Here is a 21,277-nt window from a genome sequence, read left to right on the forward strand (position 1 = left end):
CACTTTTGAGTTCTCTGAATTTGATGCATTCTCGGACCCTGGTATTAACGAATGAACTGGACCCAAGTGTTCTATCACACCACCATGATATGATTCAGGCTTTTCAAGCCGTTTTAACAAGGGTAAGGAACCAGGGCACTAATAAGACCAATTTACGCTAAAAAGGTTTGACAGGGACTGTATGAATGCTAAAGATCAATTTATTTCTGCCTACCAATCCTACAGGTCTGCTCTGTCATCCTCTTCCCTCAATTATGTTATAAATCAAAAGAAATGTTATAAACAGCTGGTGAAACAAAAAAGAAGAGAGGCTATACGGGCTGACTAGCAGCAATTGATAGTTGCTGATAAATCCAAAAATTCTTCAGTATACTGGCGCTTGATTGCCTCTCACTCCCATGGTTTTTCACTGAGACTGGATTATATGATTCCCTCATCTCTATGGGAGGAACACTTTTCTCAGCTTTATAAGAAGGCTGAGGACTTTGCTTATATTCTGACGGATGATTTCAGTCAGTTACCCCAGTGGCCCCCTGTGACCTGTGAGGAAATAGGTTCCTTAATTGCCCAGTTAAAACCCGGCAAGGCTCCTGGATCTGACAATATTACAGCGGAAGTCCTTAATAACAATTTGGAATGGTGGACACCAATCTTGGCCTCCCTATTCACATTTATTGATAGGACTGCTTTGGTTCCTAATGATTGGAGAGTGGTGATAATATCCCCATTTATAAGAAGGGGGATCGTAAGTTACCGGCAAACCATCGCCCTATTAGCCTGCTTAATATTATAGGCAAGTTATATGCTAGACACCTATTCAACAAACTACTAGATTGGTGTGATGACTATGGGATACTTAATGAGGAGCAATTTGGTTTCCGGCCTGGCTGTTCTGTAGTAAATCCCGCTTTAATTTTACATCATTTGGTTGCAAAATACACCTTTAACCTAGGTGGAGCCCTATATGCAGCTTTCACATGATTCCTAGGGTAAAACTATGGATCAGGCTTTTGAATTCGACAATAGACCACCGCCTGTTGTGGCTGATAATAAGTCTACATAATAACTCACGAATAAGAGTCCGCTGCAGTAAATATGGCCATATTACCAAAGAAATCCCGACCCATAGAGGGCTAAGACAAGGCTGCATATTGGCACCACTGTTATTTAACATATTTATCAATCCCCTTGTTCCTCATTTATCTAAAATAGAACATCATCCACCAAAACTAGCAGATAAACACCTTACAGCTCTTATGTATGTAGATGATGTAGTGATCATCTCGCAAACTCAGGTTTGCCTAAGACTAGCGCTACGCTCGCTAGATGATTTCTGTAAATCGATTTCTCTTGAAATCAATTGTGACAAGACCAAAATCATGGTATTTGCAAAGCGCCTAAAAATTTCTTTGTGGCCATTAAACAGTTGCAGGCTAGATCAGGTTAAGCACTTTAAATATCTTGGATTTATCTTCCAGGCTTTAGGCTCCCGTACAGCCCATAGAGCCTATACTATTCAGACGGCCAAAAAGAGCACTTTCTCGATTCAATCTTATTATTGATCAAGAGGTGCCCAATTCATCCCGGCTGCAATCAAACTGTCTAAAGCTAAAGTATGTCCACAGCTTATATACGGTATGCAGCTGGGCATTTATCCTTGCTTTAATAAATTGGAAGCTGTACAATCAAATTTTTGAAACATATATTCCAAGTTCCTGGCTGTGTGCCTAGAGCGGTTTTGTGACTTGAAGCTGGGATGGTGAAATTGGAGGCCTGGGCTTGGGTAGCTATCTTTGACTACTGGTTAAAACTTATATTTTGCTCCAAGGGTCTAGTATCTTTAGTACTTAAAGACACATACCATTCTGGTTGGATTAAGAATGTGGAGGATAGATTAACATACTATGGCTTCTCTCTGGCCGCTATACTATCCCTAAAGTATGATACTGCAAGGACCAGGCTGCGAGAGACAATTTTTGACATGGAACGCCAGATTGATCAAGGAGCCATTCCGGCAAATGTGTTTCTGGGCAGCCAGATTTCTAATTATTCACCTGCAGCATACCTTTTCCACTTATCTATCTCTAAATTTCATTGGGCCCCGACTTTAGCCCGCTGTAATGCTTTGCACACAGCAGTCCTGGAAGGAAGGTTTCATGGTATTCCCCAGGAAGATCGGGTGTGTCCATGTGGTTTGGGAGAGATGGAAAGTACAGCCCATGTTATTTTACACTGCCAGTTTTATAATGATGCTAGATTTGAGCTTATTTGCCCTGAACTTGCCTTCTACCCAGATTTGGATGATAATTTATGTTTATCTTGGTTTTTTAGCTGAACAGAACATAGCCAGATTATGGAAGGTTGCCAGATTTTGTTACATTGTGAGTAGGATACGTTTGGAGGTTATGAATACTCCTTAGTTGGATATTTTACCATTGTTAATTATAATCTTATTCCTTTATTTTATTTATATTTGTTTTATTGACATTGTTATTTGTATTCCTTATGTTCTCTTTTCTGGTCAATGACAAGGACTGGATAGTGGTCAAAAGACTGGGAAGGTACCTGAAAGGCACTGCACATTATGTACTGGAGATTCCAGCAAACAGCAATCCCAAACTCATGGGATATGTGAATGCAGACTGGGGCGAGGGCAGAACAGACCGCAAGTCCACAAGTGGACACTTGTTCCTGTATGGAGGTGGAGCCATAACTTGGAGTAGCTGTAAGCAGTCACTTGTTGGGCAATCATCCACAGAAGCGGAGTACGTTTCAGCAAGTGAAGCATGCAGGGAAGCAGTATGGATACACCAATTACTATCGGACTTTGGCATCGAGGAACCAAAGCAAGTTTCAGCAAGTGAAGCATGCAGGGAAGCAGTATGGATACACCAATTACTATCGGACTTTGGCATCGAGGAACCAAAGCCCACAGTGATGTTTGAGGACAACCAAAGTTGTATCCAGATCTCCCAAATGGAGAAGATGAAATCTCAAACTAAGCATATTCCCATAAAGTACCACTATGTTCAGGACTTGCAAGAAAAAGGGATGGTCCAGCTGAGGTACTGCCCCACAGAAGAGATGCTGGCAGATGGATTAACCAAGCCATTATCCAGAGACAGATTCCAGATGCTTCGTGAGAAGATGGGAGTCGTGAGCAGGTGCGACAGGCGATGAAAAGGGGTGCTGGAAATGAACTTCCAGTGCATCGACCTTTTGCACCAACTGTCCTAATGACCACTAGGGGCATTGGAAGTAGAGACAGTTAGTAAGGGTCTCCCTATCTGTCCCTACTCTATGACCCCTGAACTGACTCTGCAACACTTCCTGTGCTGAGTCACAATCCTTCCTTTCCTCCTAGAGAGCAGATGGGAACATCTCTCTCTCTCTGCTTACCTATCCACTATGTAGTCCTTTAGATTAGATATAGGTCTTCCCTATCTAAGTGTATTTAACCAATAAATATTTAGTGTTTAGTCATACAAGGATCTCCATGTGTTTTCTCTAAATAGCTGCAATATCCAAACCATTCTCTGCTACCTACTCTGTAACTGGAGTGTGTGCTCATTCCTTAGTGCTCTGCTGTTTTACCTATTGTGAGTAAAAATCAACAACTGCTAACAAGGTGAGGCGGTTACTTCAGACAGCAACCAGGAGGGCAGCAAGATGCCCGCACTGCGGAGCAGCTCTTCAGGACTGATCTAACCCTTGAATGCAAGGAGGGCCTCTCCTCACCTCACATTGTTTGCAAAGCTTGCAAGCAGCATAAGAAGAGAAGAGGAGCAGCTGGCGTCCTTGCCTTCTCCCCACCCCCTATGCCACTTGCAAGAGTTGGTTTGGGAAGTAGGTTTGCCCCCACTAGGGGCACGGGTGATGGGTCAAGGCAGCATTTGGTCTTGGTTCTGCAATACCTTTGGCTGCCCCTGCCCTGTGGATTTATTTGGCTGGGATGGCGTCTTACATTTTGTTCTATAATCTCTCAAGCCCATGCTTAGAACTGAGATACAATATGGAAAGAAAGGCCATAAGGAGGATGTTCTGAGGAACAAAAGATATCTAGATGAATTTTGAAGTTTGACTTGCTTTAATATATTTTATATTCTGAAATTAAACACTGTGTACTGTAATTATTATTCACTTGGATTTAGGGTCCACACCTAGGTGGCCAGATTTGGCTTTAAAAAAGCCAAATTCTGGCTTACGGCCCATTTGACCCACGAGTATACCCCTTAGGTTCTGGCAACCCTGGCACACTATTTCTAAGCAAAGTAACATTTCTCATATCATTAATTCTAACAAGTTTGTGGAATAAAGCAAAATGACTTCCCTTTTGCAGATGGAGAATTGTGATGAAACCATCTATTTATCTCCCCATACAAGTTGACATGCTCTAATATCTTCAGGAGAGGGTAAAGCTCTGCTCCAAATCCTTCTGTGAGAAAGGTAAAATCTGCAAGGGTACAGAACACAACCTTTTCAATAGTGGCTCTTACTTTGTAGAATGTACTGTCCAGAGATCCAACCCCACCTTGTCTTTTAAGAATAACTGCAGTCTTTTAAAAAATAATAATCTGTGGAGTATGAAAACACTTCCCCCACATACTGTTGTATAAGTATTGTTAAGTAAGCACATATGTTTATTGTTACAGTTGTAGACCATCACACAATAGATATCATTTACTATATTAATCATCATATTGCATAGTACTGCAGTCACATCCTAATACTATTTATATTAAAGAATGTGTATGGGTTTTTAAAGTAAGCTATGGTGCTGCTGCACACATGCCACTTTTTAATTAATAGAATGCTCTAATTTCTATTGTTTACTCAAATCCAAATAATAAAATGCAACATGCAAATAAAAAAATGAACAGATCAAATGATCTTATGGTGGCATGAAGGGATAATGAGATATTTCCTGCTGACTCCTGAACTGATTCCACAAAAGGATGAATGGCTTGCATTTCCTCTTAGCATTCTTCTTCTTCTTCCATTTCTGACCCAAATAAAAAATTAGCTTTGCTAAGTTAATATTTCCTGTAGAATTTGTATCTTTGTTAGGCCATCTGATGTTTTCTATCTTCCTAGAATTTCTATTTGTGATAAATATCTTTTTTTAAAGTTTAAAGTAAAGGTAAAGTTGTGCCATCGAATCAGTGTCAACTCATGGAGACCACAGAGCCATGTGACTGTCTTTGGCAGAATACAGGAGGTTTATCATTGCCTTCTCCTGCGCAGTATGAGATGATGCCTTTCAGCATCTTCCTATATCGCTGCTGCCTGATACAGGTATTTCCCATAGTCTGGGAAAAATACCAGAGGTGATTCAAACTGACAACCACTTACTTGCTAGGTAAGTTACTTCCCCTCTGTGCCATTAAGTTTAGCATTCTCTTAATCTATTACATCCTTCACACAATCCCAAAAGAAAACCATGCAATTCAATAGTTTAACAGAACCCTGTTTTCCCTTATTAATATTATGGCATTTGCCAGTGTGGTTTTATAGCATGATCACCAACAGTGCATAAAGTCAGCACTGAGACTACCACATTTTCAACATTCCAAAACAGATTTATATTTAATTTTTTTGGTATTAAATATCATCTATAAAACTCTTCAAAAAGTCTTCTTTCATATTTGGAGCTTTAAATGAGGTGTACAATATGATGGCTGCTTTAAATGTGACAGTGGCCTTCATGTGATGAGTCATTCTTGTATACAGAGACAGAATTCATATACAAATACTACGAATACAAATATGACTAATATTTATATCCACTTTTCAACAAAAGTTCCCAAAGTGGTTTACATATACATACATACATCCATGACTCTCTGTCCCCAGAGGGCTTACAATCTTAAAAAAAACAAGACAAAACACCATAACAACAACATAATAATAAATCTGATATCATAATAAATATAACAACAACAACAACACACCAGCAACAGCCACTGGAGGGATGCTGTGCTGGGGTGGACAGGGCCAGTTGTTCTCCCAGTCCAGTTGTGGACAGGGCCAGTTGTTCTCCCCCTGATTAATAAGAGAATCACCACTTTAACAAGGTGCCTCTTTGCTCAGTTAGCAGGGGATATGGGATATAAGAGTACCTGATTTTTAAAAACTCTGAATCCTGACAAAAACCTAGCCTAATTATCTATCTTGTGAAATTATACAGGCACAGTAGTGTCTGTATGGTTAGGTGTGCTGTAAAACAAAATCCCATCATTATAAGCCCTCAACATTCTATTTTATTTACTTGTTTATTTATTTGAAATATTTATATTCCAACTTTCCAGTGCACTACTTCTCACATTCTGTGAGTCATTACATTTAATGCCCAAGCCACCTGAAATCCGCTTGAAAATGGGCATGGAACAACTTGATGACAAAGAACCACATTCTGTCTCTAGATTTCATGCAGATTCAAATGTCTAAGATTCAGCAGTCTGAAAATGGACCCCTAAAAAGCTTATTTCATTAGTTGGCAACCTGTATTCAGCCAAGGAGTGTCAACCTTTCAGTTTTTTTCCTTGTCTCTTTTAATGTGTTCAAAAAATCCATAGTGGGATGTGATGTTTTGGTTTAAAGAAAAACATTTGAGCATTACACAGTGATGCCAGTGTCTTGTTTCTATCGGCTTCTGAACATCAGTAGGAATGATTCTAAAAAATTGTTTACTAGGAAAATTTATTTAATCTTCCTTAAAAGTCCTTAGAGATATTTCAGTAATTTGTGGCTAGTTTCTGCCTCGTGAATTCCCTTTAATTGCATATATCTACTTATATAAAATGCACTGTTGATATTCTCCCCCCACCCACCTGCCCACTTCCCAGGTTTCTTCTATGTAAAGTTAACTAACTTGCTGAAGGATTGAGTCAGTGTGAGCTATTCACAGGACGGTAAACAGGCTGATGTTTTAGAAACTGCCTAGTTACAGCAGAACCTTTGTTTGATTTTTCACCTTCTACTGCTTGATAAGGAGGAAATTGATCAGTGACGGTTGAAGTAAGTTGAGGGAGATATATCAACCGATCATGGATGGCTACATTCGAAGAAAGATGCAGAACATGCTGGCCCTCTGTCTCATCCTCTTACTGGGAGAAATATCTGGTAAGAACACTGTTTGTTTATTTGTTTGTTTGTAGGATAAGGAACAATATACTGTGGACTGCATCTCAGAATTGCTTTAAATGATCACATACACCAGTGATGGGCTGATTTCAGCCTTACATGCTTTCTTCATCCCCATCGTTGTCCTTTGCGAGAATCCTTGTGTGGTCCACCAGTATTTTACATTTACAGGGCAACAGGCCATACCTAATCCCTGTTAAGTCATCCTGAATATACAATCTTGTTTAAGAACATCAGTAAGCACTTTGCTGGATCAGATCAAAGTCTGCTTAGTCCAGCAGTCTCTGCAAGGATACCAGCAACGGGCAGACCACAGGCTCTGGCTTACCACAGAGCCTTTCTAAACAAGAGAGTTTGTTTCAGTAGGATTGGTGGGTTTGCTCATTTAATTTTATCCAAAGTGACGGTGGACTGTTGAAACGCTCACATTTTCCCTATTGTTTCTTGCACCGTTTCCTGTAGAGACACCTCAGTCTTCTACATTTAAAAATGCTATTTTAATGCTTCCTCCATCCACAACATTACCACCTCCTCTTTCCTCTCTGCCCACTGCGGCTGTCCGCTGTTGCTGTCCACAGACAGTGTTGCATGTGTACTGTGGGCAGCTCAGGCAAACAGTATCATTGTTAAATAAGGATAAAGGGTTTTCTTTCTTTCATTCAGCTGGTTTTATTCTCGATCACCTTTCAGTAGGGGCATAACAAGCTGGGCGGTGGTTTCCCTCCTCCCCCCACACTGCCAACATGGAATTTCATCCCCAGCACCATCGCCTCCCCTCCTGAAACGTACTTCTCACCACCCAGAGAAGGTAATAGTCCCACCTACACCAACCATGGAAATCTGTTGACAGTATCTACATGTTGCAATCTAACACACACAAAACCTCCTCCCACATTCAACCCAGCAAAAAGGGTTTAAAAAAAAATTCTACCTTTTCCATGGATTTGAGGGCTATTCGTGGTAGAAAAGTGTGGAATGACATGAACAGCATTTATATGGGCAGCAATATGCCTTGTGGAAATCAACATTGGAGCTGGTGAAATTACCATCAAGAAAGGCTCACAGAAAGGCCAATAGTCTATCTGCTCACCCCTGCTCTAGATAATAAGGCTGTTCTCATGACCAGATCTACCTGGGTTAACCCTCTTCTACCCAGGTAGCTCTGGTAGTCTGTGACAGCGGGAGTTCTCCCAAGCTCTGTTGCTGGGTAGCCCAGATCTGCTACCAAGTTAAAAGTGAGGTAGGAGGAGAACAAACCATTTCCTACCTCACCCACTGGTCGTGTGCACCACTGCCACTTCCAACATGGCGCACAGGCGGCAGAGCTCTGATGGGCAGATGGTCATCTGGAGGGAAGCAGGTAGGCTCCTGCCTTCTCTCTAGCCCACCCCCTTGACTTTCTTTTGGGGTCCTGTAGTGGACAGCTGCAGACAATAGTATGGCAGGTACTTTTCCCATGCAGGAACCCTTTCTATGAGCATAAGAAGTAAGCTGTGGTGACTTTATGACCCACAATTGTGATTGTTGGTAACATGAACCAGATGGAACCTAGAAAGGGCCAAAGCACCTCATTTGTGGTTTATAACAAGCTGGAAAAAGCTTATTACAAAATTTTGTTTTACATATTTATGTTAATTGCTTTGATACTGGCACTATTTTGATAGTTTTTGATATCTATTTTTATTGCATTGCTAATTTTTTAATTGTGCTTTTAGTGGTTTAACTGAAAGTCATTTTTGAGGGTATATATGGCCAGAAACAGTAACATATACATTTGGTGGATGGATGGATGGATGGATGGGTACTTCTGGCTGACCAAAATGACTATTACTTGGCCAAATGCAAAGCAGTTTTTAAGGTTCAGTAAGATAACTACTGCTACGCTACTATTCTATAGTGTTTAAACTAGTGTAACTAGAAGTCACATGAAAAAACACAACAATAGTAGTAGAAAAGAGAACTCACATAGCAAAAATGTTGGCCACTCCCACAGAGTCTCTAGAACTATTATGGCCACCCACCAATCATGATGTCCTATTTGATGACACCCCTATATTAACCATGCATGGATTGCATCAGCCAAGAGATGGCAATGGCCGAAATGCAATGAGAATGTATTGTTACTTTGTTCTCCAGAAGAGTTGAACTATTTGCAATTGGATTGGATTGCCATTTCTTACTGACTCTCTTTTACTTCTAGTTTTAAAAAATCACTACATCCAACCACTTGGAAATTAATCTCTTAAATCTCTTTTTCACAAGCACTAGCCGAGTTCATGACTGCAAATATCGAAGAGAGATGTTCTTGTTATGGTTAGTCTAGCAGGGCTGCATGTGGTACATATAGGGTTGGGTTTAAGAAGTTCAGTTTTGGCCATGGCATAAGAGTTCAGCTGATGCCCTTGTTTCCAGACTGGGATCTGTCTTCTTCCTAACATTGGCACAGTAATTGCAGCTTGAATACTGGTGTATTGCAAAAGCCCTGTACTAATTAACGCTTTCATGTCATTCTCTAAGACATTTGGTCCTGATCTTGATATTTAAGAGTGTGACATTTACAACAGCAGAAGGGAGAGGAAGCAGGAGTATTTCTCCTTGATTTGAAGCCGCTGGTTACACTAAAGTGTCCACCCTTGACCAATTTGCCACTTGAGAAAAAACGTCTTCATAATATGTTTTCCTTCTCTGTTATCTGCAGGGGGAAGCACGCTGAATTTTGTTGGTTTACCTAGCGCAGGCAAAGTGACAGAACTTTCTCCCTCTGGTACTGTGGTATATACCTTCAGTGTCAACTTATCACCATCAAATGCTACAGTGGACACAGGATATCCTGTCATAATAAACTCAAACCCACTCACAGAAGCTTTCAGAATCAACCCTGAATCTACCCTCATGTACAAGGTTAAGTCTTTGCTTTGATCCAAAACATTCTGCCTAGTCACAGGCATTGTGACTTGCTCTACAGGCTATTGATGGATGATTGCTATACTATCAGTCTGCTTTTCCTTTAATGATAAAACATGGAACGTATTAGTGCTGCCTACTTCGAATTTGTATTTTAAGAAAAACAAGCATTAGTTTGTTATTTAATGAGCCCTTTCACATGAACATGTGGGGTGGTTTGAGCAGGGTGGGGGGGTGGGGGAGAGCTCCTACCTGGTTCCAAACAGAAGATCAGAGCCTCCGTTTGGCTCTACAAACCTCGTACCCAGATGAGCATGGTGGTCAGGAACGTGGAACAGAGAAGGTCGTCCCAGTATAGGGAGAACCTTCTCTGCATGCATTGTGCTACCAGGAGCACTACCAGGAACACCCATGACATCAGCAGCCACCCTCTGATTGGCTATGAGGGAGCAGGAGGCGGGACCAGCCCTATTCAATTCATTGCAAAGAACAAAATATAGAAATTGCTGTGGAGAGCAGCACATTTGCAGCTAGCAGCCCCTGTAGCCATAGCTATCTTTTACAAACATGGTTGTCTACTGCCGGGAGCTGCTGAGAAAAGGAAATGCCAACACATGAGCAAACACCGGGGTAGGATGGTTCCTCTTTTCATCCTGCCTCAGAAAAGAATCAGGTAAAAAACTCAGGCTACCGAAGTTTGAGCACACTGGATGGGAATGTCCCATTGGTCCACATGAACCTTGATACGTTTACTGCCTCCAACCATCTTATTCATGGTCATGTGAATAGAGCTATCATCTCTCTAATGTTAACAGCATTATGTGGAGACCCATTTCCATCTTAATTTTACCAGTGCAAATGAGACAACATTGTATTGCTTTTGGCACTCCAAAGGAGGGAAACAGATACTTACATGACTATTTCTACATAACATGTTAGATCCACCCCTCCCCCAACATGTGTAACCCGAGAAACATATTCTCTTAAAGCCATCCAGGTTGTTGGCTGTCATCACATCTTGTGGCAGAGAATTCCACAAGTTGATTATGCATTGTGTGAAAAAGTATTTCCATTTGCTGGTCCTATATTTCCCGGCAATCAATTTCATGGGATGACCCCTGGTTCTAGTGTTATGGGAGAGGGAGAAGAATTTCTCTCTATCCACTTTCTCCACACCATGCATGATTTTATAGACCTCTATCATGTCTCCCCGTAGCTTCCTGCTGCAACGCGCTGCCCCTAAGAGCCTGCACGCAGCACCAGCATGCACATGGTGTACATGTATGCACGGACACCATGTGCATGGTCAGCAACACCATGCTGACCATCTTGTCAAAACCAGTTCAGCATCGAACCAGTGCACGAATCTCGGTTCATGCACATCTCTAATTTCAGAAAGTAAGAGTGCAATTTAGCACAAGTTAAGCATGTGCTTAAGTCACAGCGATCTTAGTGGGAAAGAGCTAAGCAAGTGCTTCCCTCTCCCTTTAAACCAAGAGGACTGAAACTGTGAGTGGATTGTGTCCAAATATATTACCTCTCATGAACAATCATGAAACATGTACTGTAAAATGAAGCCCAAATGAAGTCTGAAATACTGGACTCTTGGGCGAAATGAAACACCATTTTTATATGTGCTCATTTTGCCCTGTAATTGAGATTTAAGTTTCTTGTTTGTGGATACTTACCAACGTTGTGAACCGCCCTGAGCCGTATCGGAAGGGCAGTATATAAATCTAATAAATAATAAATAAACTTTTCTTTCAGGTTGTTACCACTGGAAGGCCTATTCTAGATTATGAAACTATGCCTCACCAGTTTGATTTGCAGATCTTTGTTAAGGACACAGCTGGGGCAAATGACCTACAAATCCTGACTGTCGAAATACTTGATGCAAACGAACCTCCTGTGTTTCGAGGCAATATGGCAAATCAAAGTAAGACATTTGCTGTTAATTAATGTTTCCCAAGCTTCAGAAAGCCAAGGTGGAAGCATGCCGTTGCTGTTTATTAGACTGGATGAGTCATTTCACTTGCACCTGGAAAGGTTTACTTTTAGAGTGCATAAAAATTACCCACACTCAGACAAGCGCACCCACTCTTGTATTTCCACATGTCATTGATCTGAACAAGTAATTCCATTGCATCTCTGAATTGGGCATTATTAGACCTTTTCATATTGTTGGAAACTCTGTAAGCTGAACTTGCGGAGGGGGGAAAGGGTTGCACATGTTCACTCCATTCCCTGACTTTCATAAGCTGATTGACTCTGCGTGCACAAGAATCAACCTGTATATAATCAACCTGTATATAAGTCCTGCTGGGTAGGACTTCAGAGTTCTGACCTGCTTCTATTGGCCCGCACTGTTCTCTAAGGGTGATTAATCACCTGGTGTTCCAGTCTGCCATGCCTTGTGTAATAGTTAACAAAGTTGTGGCCCTTTTCTTCCATACTAAGTCTACGGGTCTTCTTGAGCTGGGGTCTGGGGACAATGTTTAATTTTTGTTTTTAAATGTTTTTAAATTGTTAGTTGTTGTGTTATTGTTTTTAATTTGTTTTAGCTTTTCATTGTTTTATAAGTTTGTTTTAATTGTAAACCGCCCTGAGCCATTTTGGAAGGGCGGTATATAAATCAAATAAATAAATAAATAAATGCACAGGCTCTCCCCATGCAATTGGGAACCCCAGGTCACATAAAAATGTGGCTTGTCCACTAGGCAGACCTAGGCAGTTGCATAAACAGTGCCACAAAATAGCACTGCCAGTTAATCTCCTTCTCTCTCTTGTATGGCACCCCAAAGTACTACACAGCGATGTAAGAATAAGGGCAAGGTAAAGTGTGCTGTTGAGTCAGTGTAGACTCCTGGAGATGACAGAGCCATGTGGTTTTCTTGGTAGACTACAGGAGGGGTTTACCATTGCCATCTCTCAGACAGTATGAGATGATGACTTTCAGCATCTTCCTATATCACTGCTGCCCAGTATAGGTGTTTTCCATAGTCTGGGAAGCATACCAGCGGGGATTTGAACCAGCAACCTCTGGCTTGCTAGTCACATCTTTTCCCTTCAGTGCCATTAGAGCGACAATGTGTAATACTGCACCCTGCTCCCCAAAGGGCCTGCACATCTGTATCCCAAAATACAGTCTTCTTTGCCCATTGCACTTCAGCCCCCAACAAAGCTAATCTCATAAGCTGCACTCCCTCTCTTGAATGTGAATTGCCTTCCTTGCCATTCATATCCAAAAAGAAATGGTCTCAGACTGGGTTTCCAAGTTAACAGCAGCATTTTTCATATCGGAAGTTTTGTCACTACAATAGACTCTTTCTGACCATATCCTCAAACTAGCGGGGGCTGGTACCCAGAATGTTGGGGGCAATATGCTAAAATCATTGTAAACCGCTTAGAGAGCTCCGGCTATAGAGCGGTATATAAATCTAAGTGCTATTGCTATTGCTATTTGCTGGTTATCCGGGCAGGTGGGTCATTTGACCTCACAAATGAGCAGCAATGCACTTCTTGGCTGGGGGGTGGGGCACTGCCAAAGTCTAACTCCGCCTCAGGCACCAAAAACCCTAGACCTGCCCTTGGTTCCATATCACATGCAGAGAGACTACACACCCATAGAAGTGCACAGAGCCAATGAACATTTGGAAGCTGGAAATACGTTAGGGGCAGTTGATGTCATCACACTCACTCTCCACGCATTCAGCAGATGCAGATTCTGACCACATTCAACCTACATGGTTTCTGACCTGTGCATAGAATCATACAATCCTACCTAATGCAGTGACAAAGCAGAATCACTTACTCCCACACCCATTGGAGACTGATGGGAAGGAGGAAAGGCCAGAACAGTGAATCAGTTACACTGGGGCTCAGAGAAGTCCTTAATTAATTCATTTTGCTTGGCAGGTTAACCATAATTAATTAGTTTTATGTGGAATGCTAGCAGTAACAGTTTGAAAACTGATGGATTAAGTAGTGATGAATGCAAGTTACCCAAGAAAAGCTCTATTGATCGTATAGATCGTTTTGAAATAGCTGGGTGACAGAGTGTGTCCAGAATAAGAAAGGAACTAGCCTGAGGTAGTTCCAATAGAAATGTTGAACCGTAATCAAACACTAATTTTTAAGTTAGCAGAAACTGTGGTTTAGCATTTGGGCATAATTCCAAGTAAAAAATTAATATTTGAGCTTGATCTGGAAACATAACAGTGCATTGTCACACTATGAAACTCTGGGAAAACTCAGCATGGAACACCTATACCAAAGAGTTCCTTTTACTCTTAAATGCATCAGTAATTGGAGCTGCAGTAAATCAATGCTCTTGCATGTATGAGCTGTCAAACTGTGGTGGCTTAATTAAAACAAGATAACATCAAGAACATATTTGCTGAATAACAGAATACATCGTCAATGTATCTCAATATTTTATGGACAGGTTTCAAAACTGTGCAAACAGTTCCAAGCACCCAAGGGGACTTGTGCTCCCCTAGCAGTATGGCAAATCACTTTTGAAACTGAAGGGAGTTTCAAAAGCAGTGTGCGATATGGAGGTCTGCTGGCTGCTCAAAAAGAAATCACAGTGGTATTACAGAAGCCAATGGGCTATCCTTTGGATCCAGGATCCTCTATGTATATAACAAAGCTACAAGGGAAGCTTTATCAAAATGTTTTGAGGTTCTGCAGCTTTAGCAGAAGCAAACAGTACAGGTTCCCAAGCCAAGATACTTGGTCAGTAAGGCAAGAGAGCTGGGTTAGCTCCTCTTGAGGTAGATGGCAGAGCAACAAAGAACTCTGAAGACCCTTCAGGAGAGGAGAACTCACTCAGTCCCAGTTTTCGGCTCTCCCTTCCACTGAAGAACAGGATCCCCTTGCTGCTCCAAGACCTGTGAGGAAGTATTATAGAAGCCAATAGGAACATAGGACATAGGAAGCTGCCTGACTGCCTTGTGTGCTTGAACCGGGGCTTAGCTAGCTCCAGGAAGAAGTTTTCTGCTCCTGTATAAGTACCTTAGTTACAGCTAGACTTTCTCTGGTGCAACAGCTTGTCTTGAGAACTCACCTGAGAGCCTGTGTCCAAGACTTATGATCCTGCTCTACTGTTGCTCCTAGCTCCTGCCTCTGTTCAGTCAGCTTTCTTGCATTCCTGGTTCCCTGCTTGCTGCCTTAACTTGCTTCTCTTACCACTTGCTCTGACCTTTTCAGCCACCTCAGACTCTGACCAGAGGTGTAGCAAGCTTCCCAGGGGCCAGGGTATGTATGCCCCAAGCCACGCCCCCTGCATCTGACATCAGATGCAAGGGGTGGGGCAATCTACCTAACCCCACCAAGCTCCACGTTGCCCCACATCTCCCCAACATCAGTGGCACCGCTCGCCCAGAGGCCCCCTGCCACCACGAGGTCCCCCCCTTAGTTTTTTTTTTAATATACCTTGCTGTGCCACTGCTCCTGCCTCCTTGGTGGCCTCCAAGTTATGTAGGAGGCTGCCCCACTGTCACTGCCACTCGCTGCCCCACCAATATTTCTCATTTCTCATTTAACTGCCCTGAGCCATTTTTGGAAGGGCGGTATAGAAATCTAATAATAATAATAATAATCCCCCAGTGAGGCACTACCTTGGCGTGGTTGTGGGGCTTGTGTGCTCTGAGGAAGGTGAGAGCTATGCCAGAGGTCCAACCATACTGGACAGGTCTCACCAGAGGAGCCAGACAAAGAGTGCCTCTCCCATCAACAATATGGTGAGATGTAACTTTAATAAATCTATACCGGATCAGTCGTCGCCCGGGTCAACAAGGACCGCGCGAGATGCTATAGTCCCTGGACATCTGGTGGCAAGTGGGCAACAGTACTCAGGATCTTAAGTTGAGCAACCAGGGCTGGAGACAGCAAAGTTACTGGAAGAAATGTCGCTTAACCGAAAAAAATATACGAAAAATGCCAACAAGGAAATAATGATCTGCTATTACAAGTCTAGTCCAACTAGAAGAGGTTATTTAAAAAGAATGTACCAAATTTGGAAAGAGAAGCATCCAGATACAGAAATAACAGAACAAAGGCTAGCAGACCAGAGAAGATTCATAATAAGAAATAAAGGATTCACAGGAGTTGAGCTGGAAGAACTGCAAAGAGCAACACAGGCTCAAGATATGGAAGAAGAATTGCCACCAACTGAAGAAGTTGCTCAGGCGCAGGTGGAGGAGGTGTCGGAAATTGAGGATGCCACTGTTGCTGAACTGTTTCAAAATCAAAACCAGGCAACCTCCCCTTTGCCTTCACCTCAAAAACCCAAATGCCGTTTAACAGAAAAGCAAAAAGAACTAAAGCAAAAAATAACTGAGCACATGAACCAAACAACCACCAGGGTTCGAATTCCAGCTCTAAAAACAGTTGCCAAAAAACAACTTGCTCAGGCATTAAAAGATGTCAATGCTGCACTTGCAGAAATAACAACCAATAATTTGCAAGAAACAAACCAACTAATGTACATTGCAGCAACAATAACAACACAAGAGCTCGGATATACAGGTGAAACTCGGAAAATTAGAATATCGTGCAAAAGTCCATTAATTTCAGTAATGCAAATTAAAAGGTGAAACTGATATATGAGACAGACGCATTACATGCAAAGCGAGATAAGTCAAGCCTTAGTTTGTTATAATTGTGATGATCATGGCGTACAGCTCATGAAAACCCCAAATCCACAATCTCAGAAAATTAGAATATTACATGGAACCAAGAAGACAAGGATTGAAGAATAGAACAATATCGGACCTCTGAAAAGTATAAGCATGCATATGTATTCAGTACTTGGTTTGGGCCCCTTTTGCAGCAATTACTGCCTCAATGCGGCGTGGCATGGATGCTATCAGCCTGTGGCACTGATGAGGTATTATGGAAGACCAGGATGCTTCATTAGCGGCCTTCAGCAATTCTGCATTGTTTGGTCTCATGTCTCTCATCCTTCTCTTGGCAATTCCCCATAGATTCTCTATGGGGTCAGGTCAGGCGAGTTTGCTGGCCAATCAAGCACAGTACACTATATACTTTTCAGAGGTCCGATATTGTTCTATTCTTCAATCCTTGTCTTCTTGGTTCCATGTAATATTCTAATTTTCTGATATTGTGGATTTGGGGTTTTCATGAGCTGTACGCCATGATCATCACAATTATAACAAATTAAGGCTTGACTTATCTCACTTTGCATGTAATGCGTCTGTCTCATATATCAGTTTCACCTTTTAATTTGCATTACTGAAATTAATGGACTTTTGCACGATATTCTAATTTTCCGAGTTTCACCTGTAAGATCAGTGGACCTGTAAAAAAAGAAAGCAGTACATCACCTAAATGGAAGATTAGATTAGAAAATAAAATCTCCAGGCTTAGATCAGATGCTAGTAAATTGAAAGATATGAAAGACAAGAAGCTGAAGAAGGAAAACACCAAACAGTATCTGATCCAAAAATACCACCTAGATTCAAGGAAAGTTAGAGAAGTCCTGGAAATAATAAAGCAGCAAATAACAGCAGTGTCAAAGAAGATTAGCAGGTATGAAGCCAGAATTACACAACACAGGCAGAATCTCCAGTTCCAGTCGAATGAGAGACGTTTCTACCAAAGCATAGAAGGAGAAACTGCAAGAAACCTAGAAACACCAAATAAAGAAGAAACAGTGCAATTCTGGGGGAAATTATTGGACAATCCAATAGATTATAATAAAAAAGCAGGCTGGATGAAAGAGGTCAAAAAATGTAACCAACAAATGCAAGATCTAATAATAACACCAGAATTAATAAGTGAAAGAGCAAAGAAAATTAAAAATTGGACTGTGCCAGGCGATGATGAACTGCATGGCTTTTGGCTTAAACACCTAACAAGCCTTCATAAACAACTATCAAAATAGTTCAGACACATTTAGCAAGGCAGTGATGTTGAACAATGGCTAACAACTGGGAAAACTCATCTCATCATGAAAGACCCAGCAAAAGGTGCAGTTCCAAGTAATTATAGACCGATAACCTGTCTACCAACCATGTTCAAATTATTACCATATTTTATGGACTATAAGACTCACTTTTCCCCTCGAAAAATATCCGCCAAAATTCAGGTGCGCCTTATATGTTTTAACAGTTTAATATGTTAAAACTCTGAAAAATTGGATTAAAATTAAGGTGCGTCTTATAGTCCGTAGCGTCTTATAGTCCGTAAAATACGGTAACTGGAATAATAGCAGATGAAGTGATGCAACACTTATTAACTAAGTTACAGCTTCCAGTTGAACAGAAAGGAAATTGCCCAAACACCAGAGGCACAAAAGACCAGCTGCTGATTGACAAAATGATTTTAGAAAATTGCAAGAGAAGAAAAACAAATCTAAGTGTTGCATGGATGGATTACAAGAAAGCCTTCGATTCATTGCCTCACACATGGATAATAAAATGTTTAGAAACAACTGGTGTCAGCAAAAACATTCAGATATTTATAAAAAAAGCAATGAGCATGTGGAGTACACAGTTAACAATCAATGGCAAGACACTTGGACAGGTTAGCATTAGAAGAGGCATTTTCCAAGGGGACTCACTATCCCCTCTGTTGTTTGTAATCGCCATGACCCCACTTTCACAAATACTCAACATAACAGGCCTCGGATACCAAACATCTAAAACATCCAATAAAATCAACCATCTGCTGTACATGGACGATCTGAAGTTGTATGGAAAGTCCCAGTCAGAAATCGAATCACTGCTAAACACTGTCCGTATATTCAGTAGCAATATAGCAATGGAGTTTGGACTAGACAAGTGTGCTGCATTAATAATGAACAGAGGGAAAATAAGAAAAACAGAAGGAATAGAACTGCCCAATGGAAGCAACATCAAGAACCTGGAAGAGAAAGAACATTACAAATACTTGGGCATTCTCCAGGCTGATAACATTGCACACACTGAAGTTAAAAGAAAAATTGGAAGTGAATACATCAGGAGAGTTCAAAAAATCCTCAAGTCCAGACTCAATGGTGGGAACACCATACAAGCCATAAACACCTGGGCTATACCTGTTATCAGATACACTGCAGGAATAATAGACTGGACCCAGGCAGAGCTAGAGACTCTGGATCGTAAGACCAGGAAAATCATGACCAGCAATCATGCTCTGCACCCCCTCAGTGATGTAGATAGGCTATACCTCCCTCGCAGCTCAGGTGGAAGAGGAATGCTACAAGTCCATCAAACAGTAGAGGAGGAGAAAAGAGGCTTTGAAGAATATATAAAGGACAGTGAAGAAGATGCACTTCAAATGGTCAATAACGCAAAATTATTCAACACCAATGAAACAAAGCAGGCCTACAAGAAAGAACAAGTCAAGAACCGAGCAGAAAAATGGAGAAATAAGCCCCTGCATGGTCAATATTTGCACAATATAAGTGGAAAATCAGACATCACCAAGACCTGGCAATGTGTTAAGAATGGCAACTTGTAGAAAGAAACAGAGGGTTCAATAGTGGCTGAGCAAGAACAGGCACTAAGAGCAAATGCAATAAGAGCAAAAGTAGAAAAGTCAACAACAAACAGCAAGTGCCGTCTTTGTAAAGAAGCAGATGAAACAGTGGACCACCTAATCAACTGTTGTCAAAAGATCGCACAGACTGACTACAAACAAAGGCATGACAAGGTAGCAGGGATAATACACTGGAACATCTGCAAAAAATACAAGCTACCTGTAGCCAAACATTGGTGGGACCATCAAATTGAAAAAGTTGAAGAAAATGAAGATGTAAAAATATTATGGGACTTCTGACTACAAACAGACAAACATCTGCCACACAATACACCAGATATCACTGTAGTGGAGAAGAAAGAAAAACAAGTCAAAATAATCGACATAGCAATATACCAGGGGATAGCAGAATAGAAGAAAAAGAAATAGAAAAAATCACCAAATACAAAGATCTACAAATTGAAATTGAAAGGCTGTGGCAGAAAAAGACCAAAGTAATCCCAGTGGTAATTGGCGCCCTGGGTGCAGTTCCAAAAGACCTTGAAGAGCACCTCAACATCATAGGGGCCACAGAAATCACCATCAGCCAATTACAAAAAGCAGCTTTACTGGGAACAGCCTATATTCTGCAACGATATCTATAACAACTGACAATAACATTCTGGCATCCCAGGTCCTTGGGAAGGACTCGATGTCTGGATAAAACAAACCAGCCAATAACACCTGTCTGACTGTGTAAACAAGAAATAATAATAATAATAATAATAATAATAATAATAATAATAATAATAAATTTTCACCGCTGGGGGGTGGGCAGGTGAGCCAAGTGGAGCTAGTCATCCCCCGTGGCATGCGAAATCCATACTCAAACTGTGCAGGTGTGCACGAGAGGCCCACCACCAGCAGCACCCTGCCGCTGCTGCTGCAGGGGTTGGCCTGCTCTGCTTGGTTCACCCTCATCCACCAGCAGTGAAGATGAGAAATATCAGTGGGGCAGCGGGCAGTGGCAGCAAATGGTGGTGGGGTGGCCCCCAAGATCACTGGGAGCCCCCACAGAAGCAGGAGGCCTCTGCTTGTGGGCCCTCTGACCCTCCGGGCCCAGGGACATTTGTCCTCCCTTATCCAATGGATGCTACGCCTGTGTCTTTGACCCAGCATCCCAGCCTGGCAAACCACACATAAGCATTGAGAATAGTCTTAACTTTAGAAATCAACCTGCTTTTTCACACTGTCACTTGTGGCATAGTAACCCTCTATCTGTAGATGCTGGAACTGTGGGTACTAGCTGAGATTTAGTGAGGCACTTAGGTGACTATGAAAATTCCTGATAAATGCCAAGATTTCCCCTCTTCTATGTTCAGATCTCAGTGCTTTCCAGTAAATGTCAACATTTACCATATTATTATTTGTAGGAGATTATTCACAGATATTGCCCTGTTTTCCCCCATTAATTTCCACAAAATCCATATAACGTCAAACTTGTTTTTTCTTTAATTTTGTAATTATGAAATAGCTACATTTTGGACAATACGTTTTGAAAGGCAATTTAAAAATAAATAAGCAATTGCTTTCCATGAAGTAATTTGAACTCTTATTGATATGGTGCCTTTTGTTGCAATTAGATATTGTAAATACTGAGTAGCTGCAGAAATATTAACATTCTGTTGACTTGGTCACATTTCAATTGGATAGACAACAATCCAAGCACTCTAAAAATGTATCTGGC

General features: G+C 41.4%; 1 protein-coding gene across 1 annotated transcript in view; it reads left to right on the forward strand.

Moving 5' to 3' along the window:
- The first annotated feature begins 7,049 nt into the window (after positions 1 to 7,049).
- Positions 7,050 to 21,277, forward strand: part of CDHR3 (cadherin related family member 3) — a 55,961-nt gene continuing 41,733 nt past the window's right edge. The window contains exons 1-3 of the mRNA XM_053251919.1: positions 7,050 to 7,122; positions 9,842 to 10,044; positions 11,815 to 11,983. Coding sequence (XP_053107894.1) covers positions 7,071 to 7,122; positions 9,842 to 10,044; positions 11,815 to 11,983 — 424 coding nt within the window. The 5' untranslated portion in view covers positions 7,050 to 7,070. The remainder of the gene's footprint in view (positions 7,123 to 9,841; positions 10,045 to 11,814; positions 11,984 to 21,277) is intronic.

This window comes from Hemicordylus capensis, chromosome 5, assembly GCF_027244095.1.
Source record: "Hemicordylus capensis ecotype Gifberg chromosome 5, rHemCap1.1.pri, whole genome shotgun sequence".
Taxonomy (NCBI): domain Eukaryota; kingdom Metazoa; phylum Chordata; class Lepidosauria; order Squamata; family Cordylidae; genus Hemicordylus; species Hemicordylus capensis.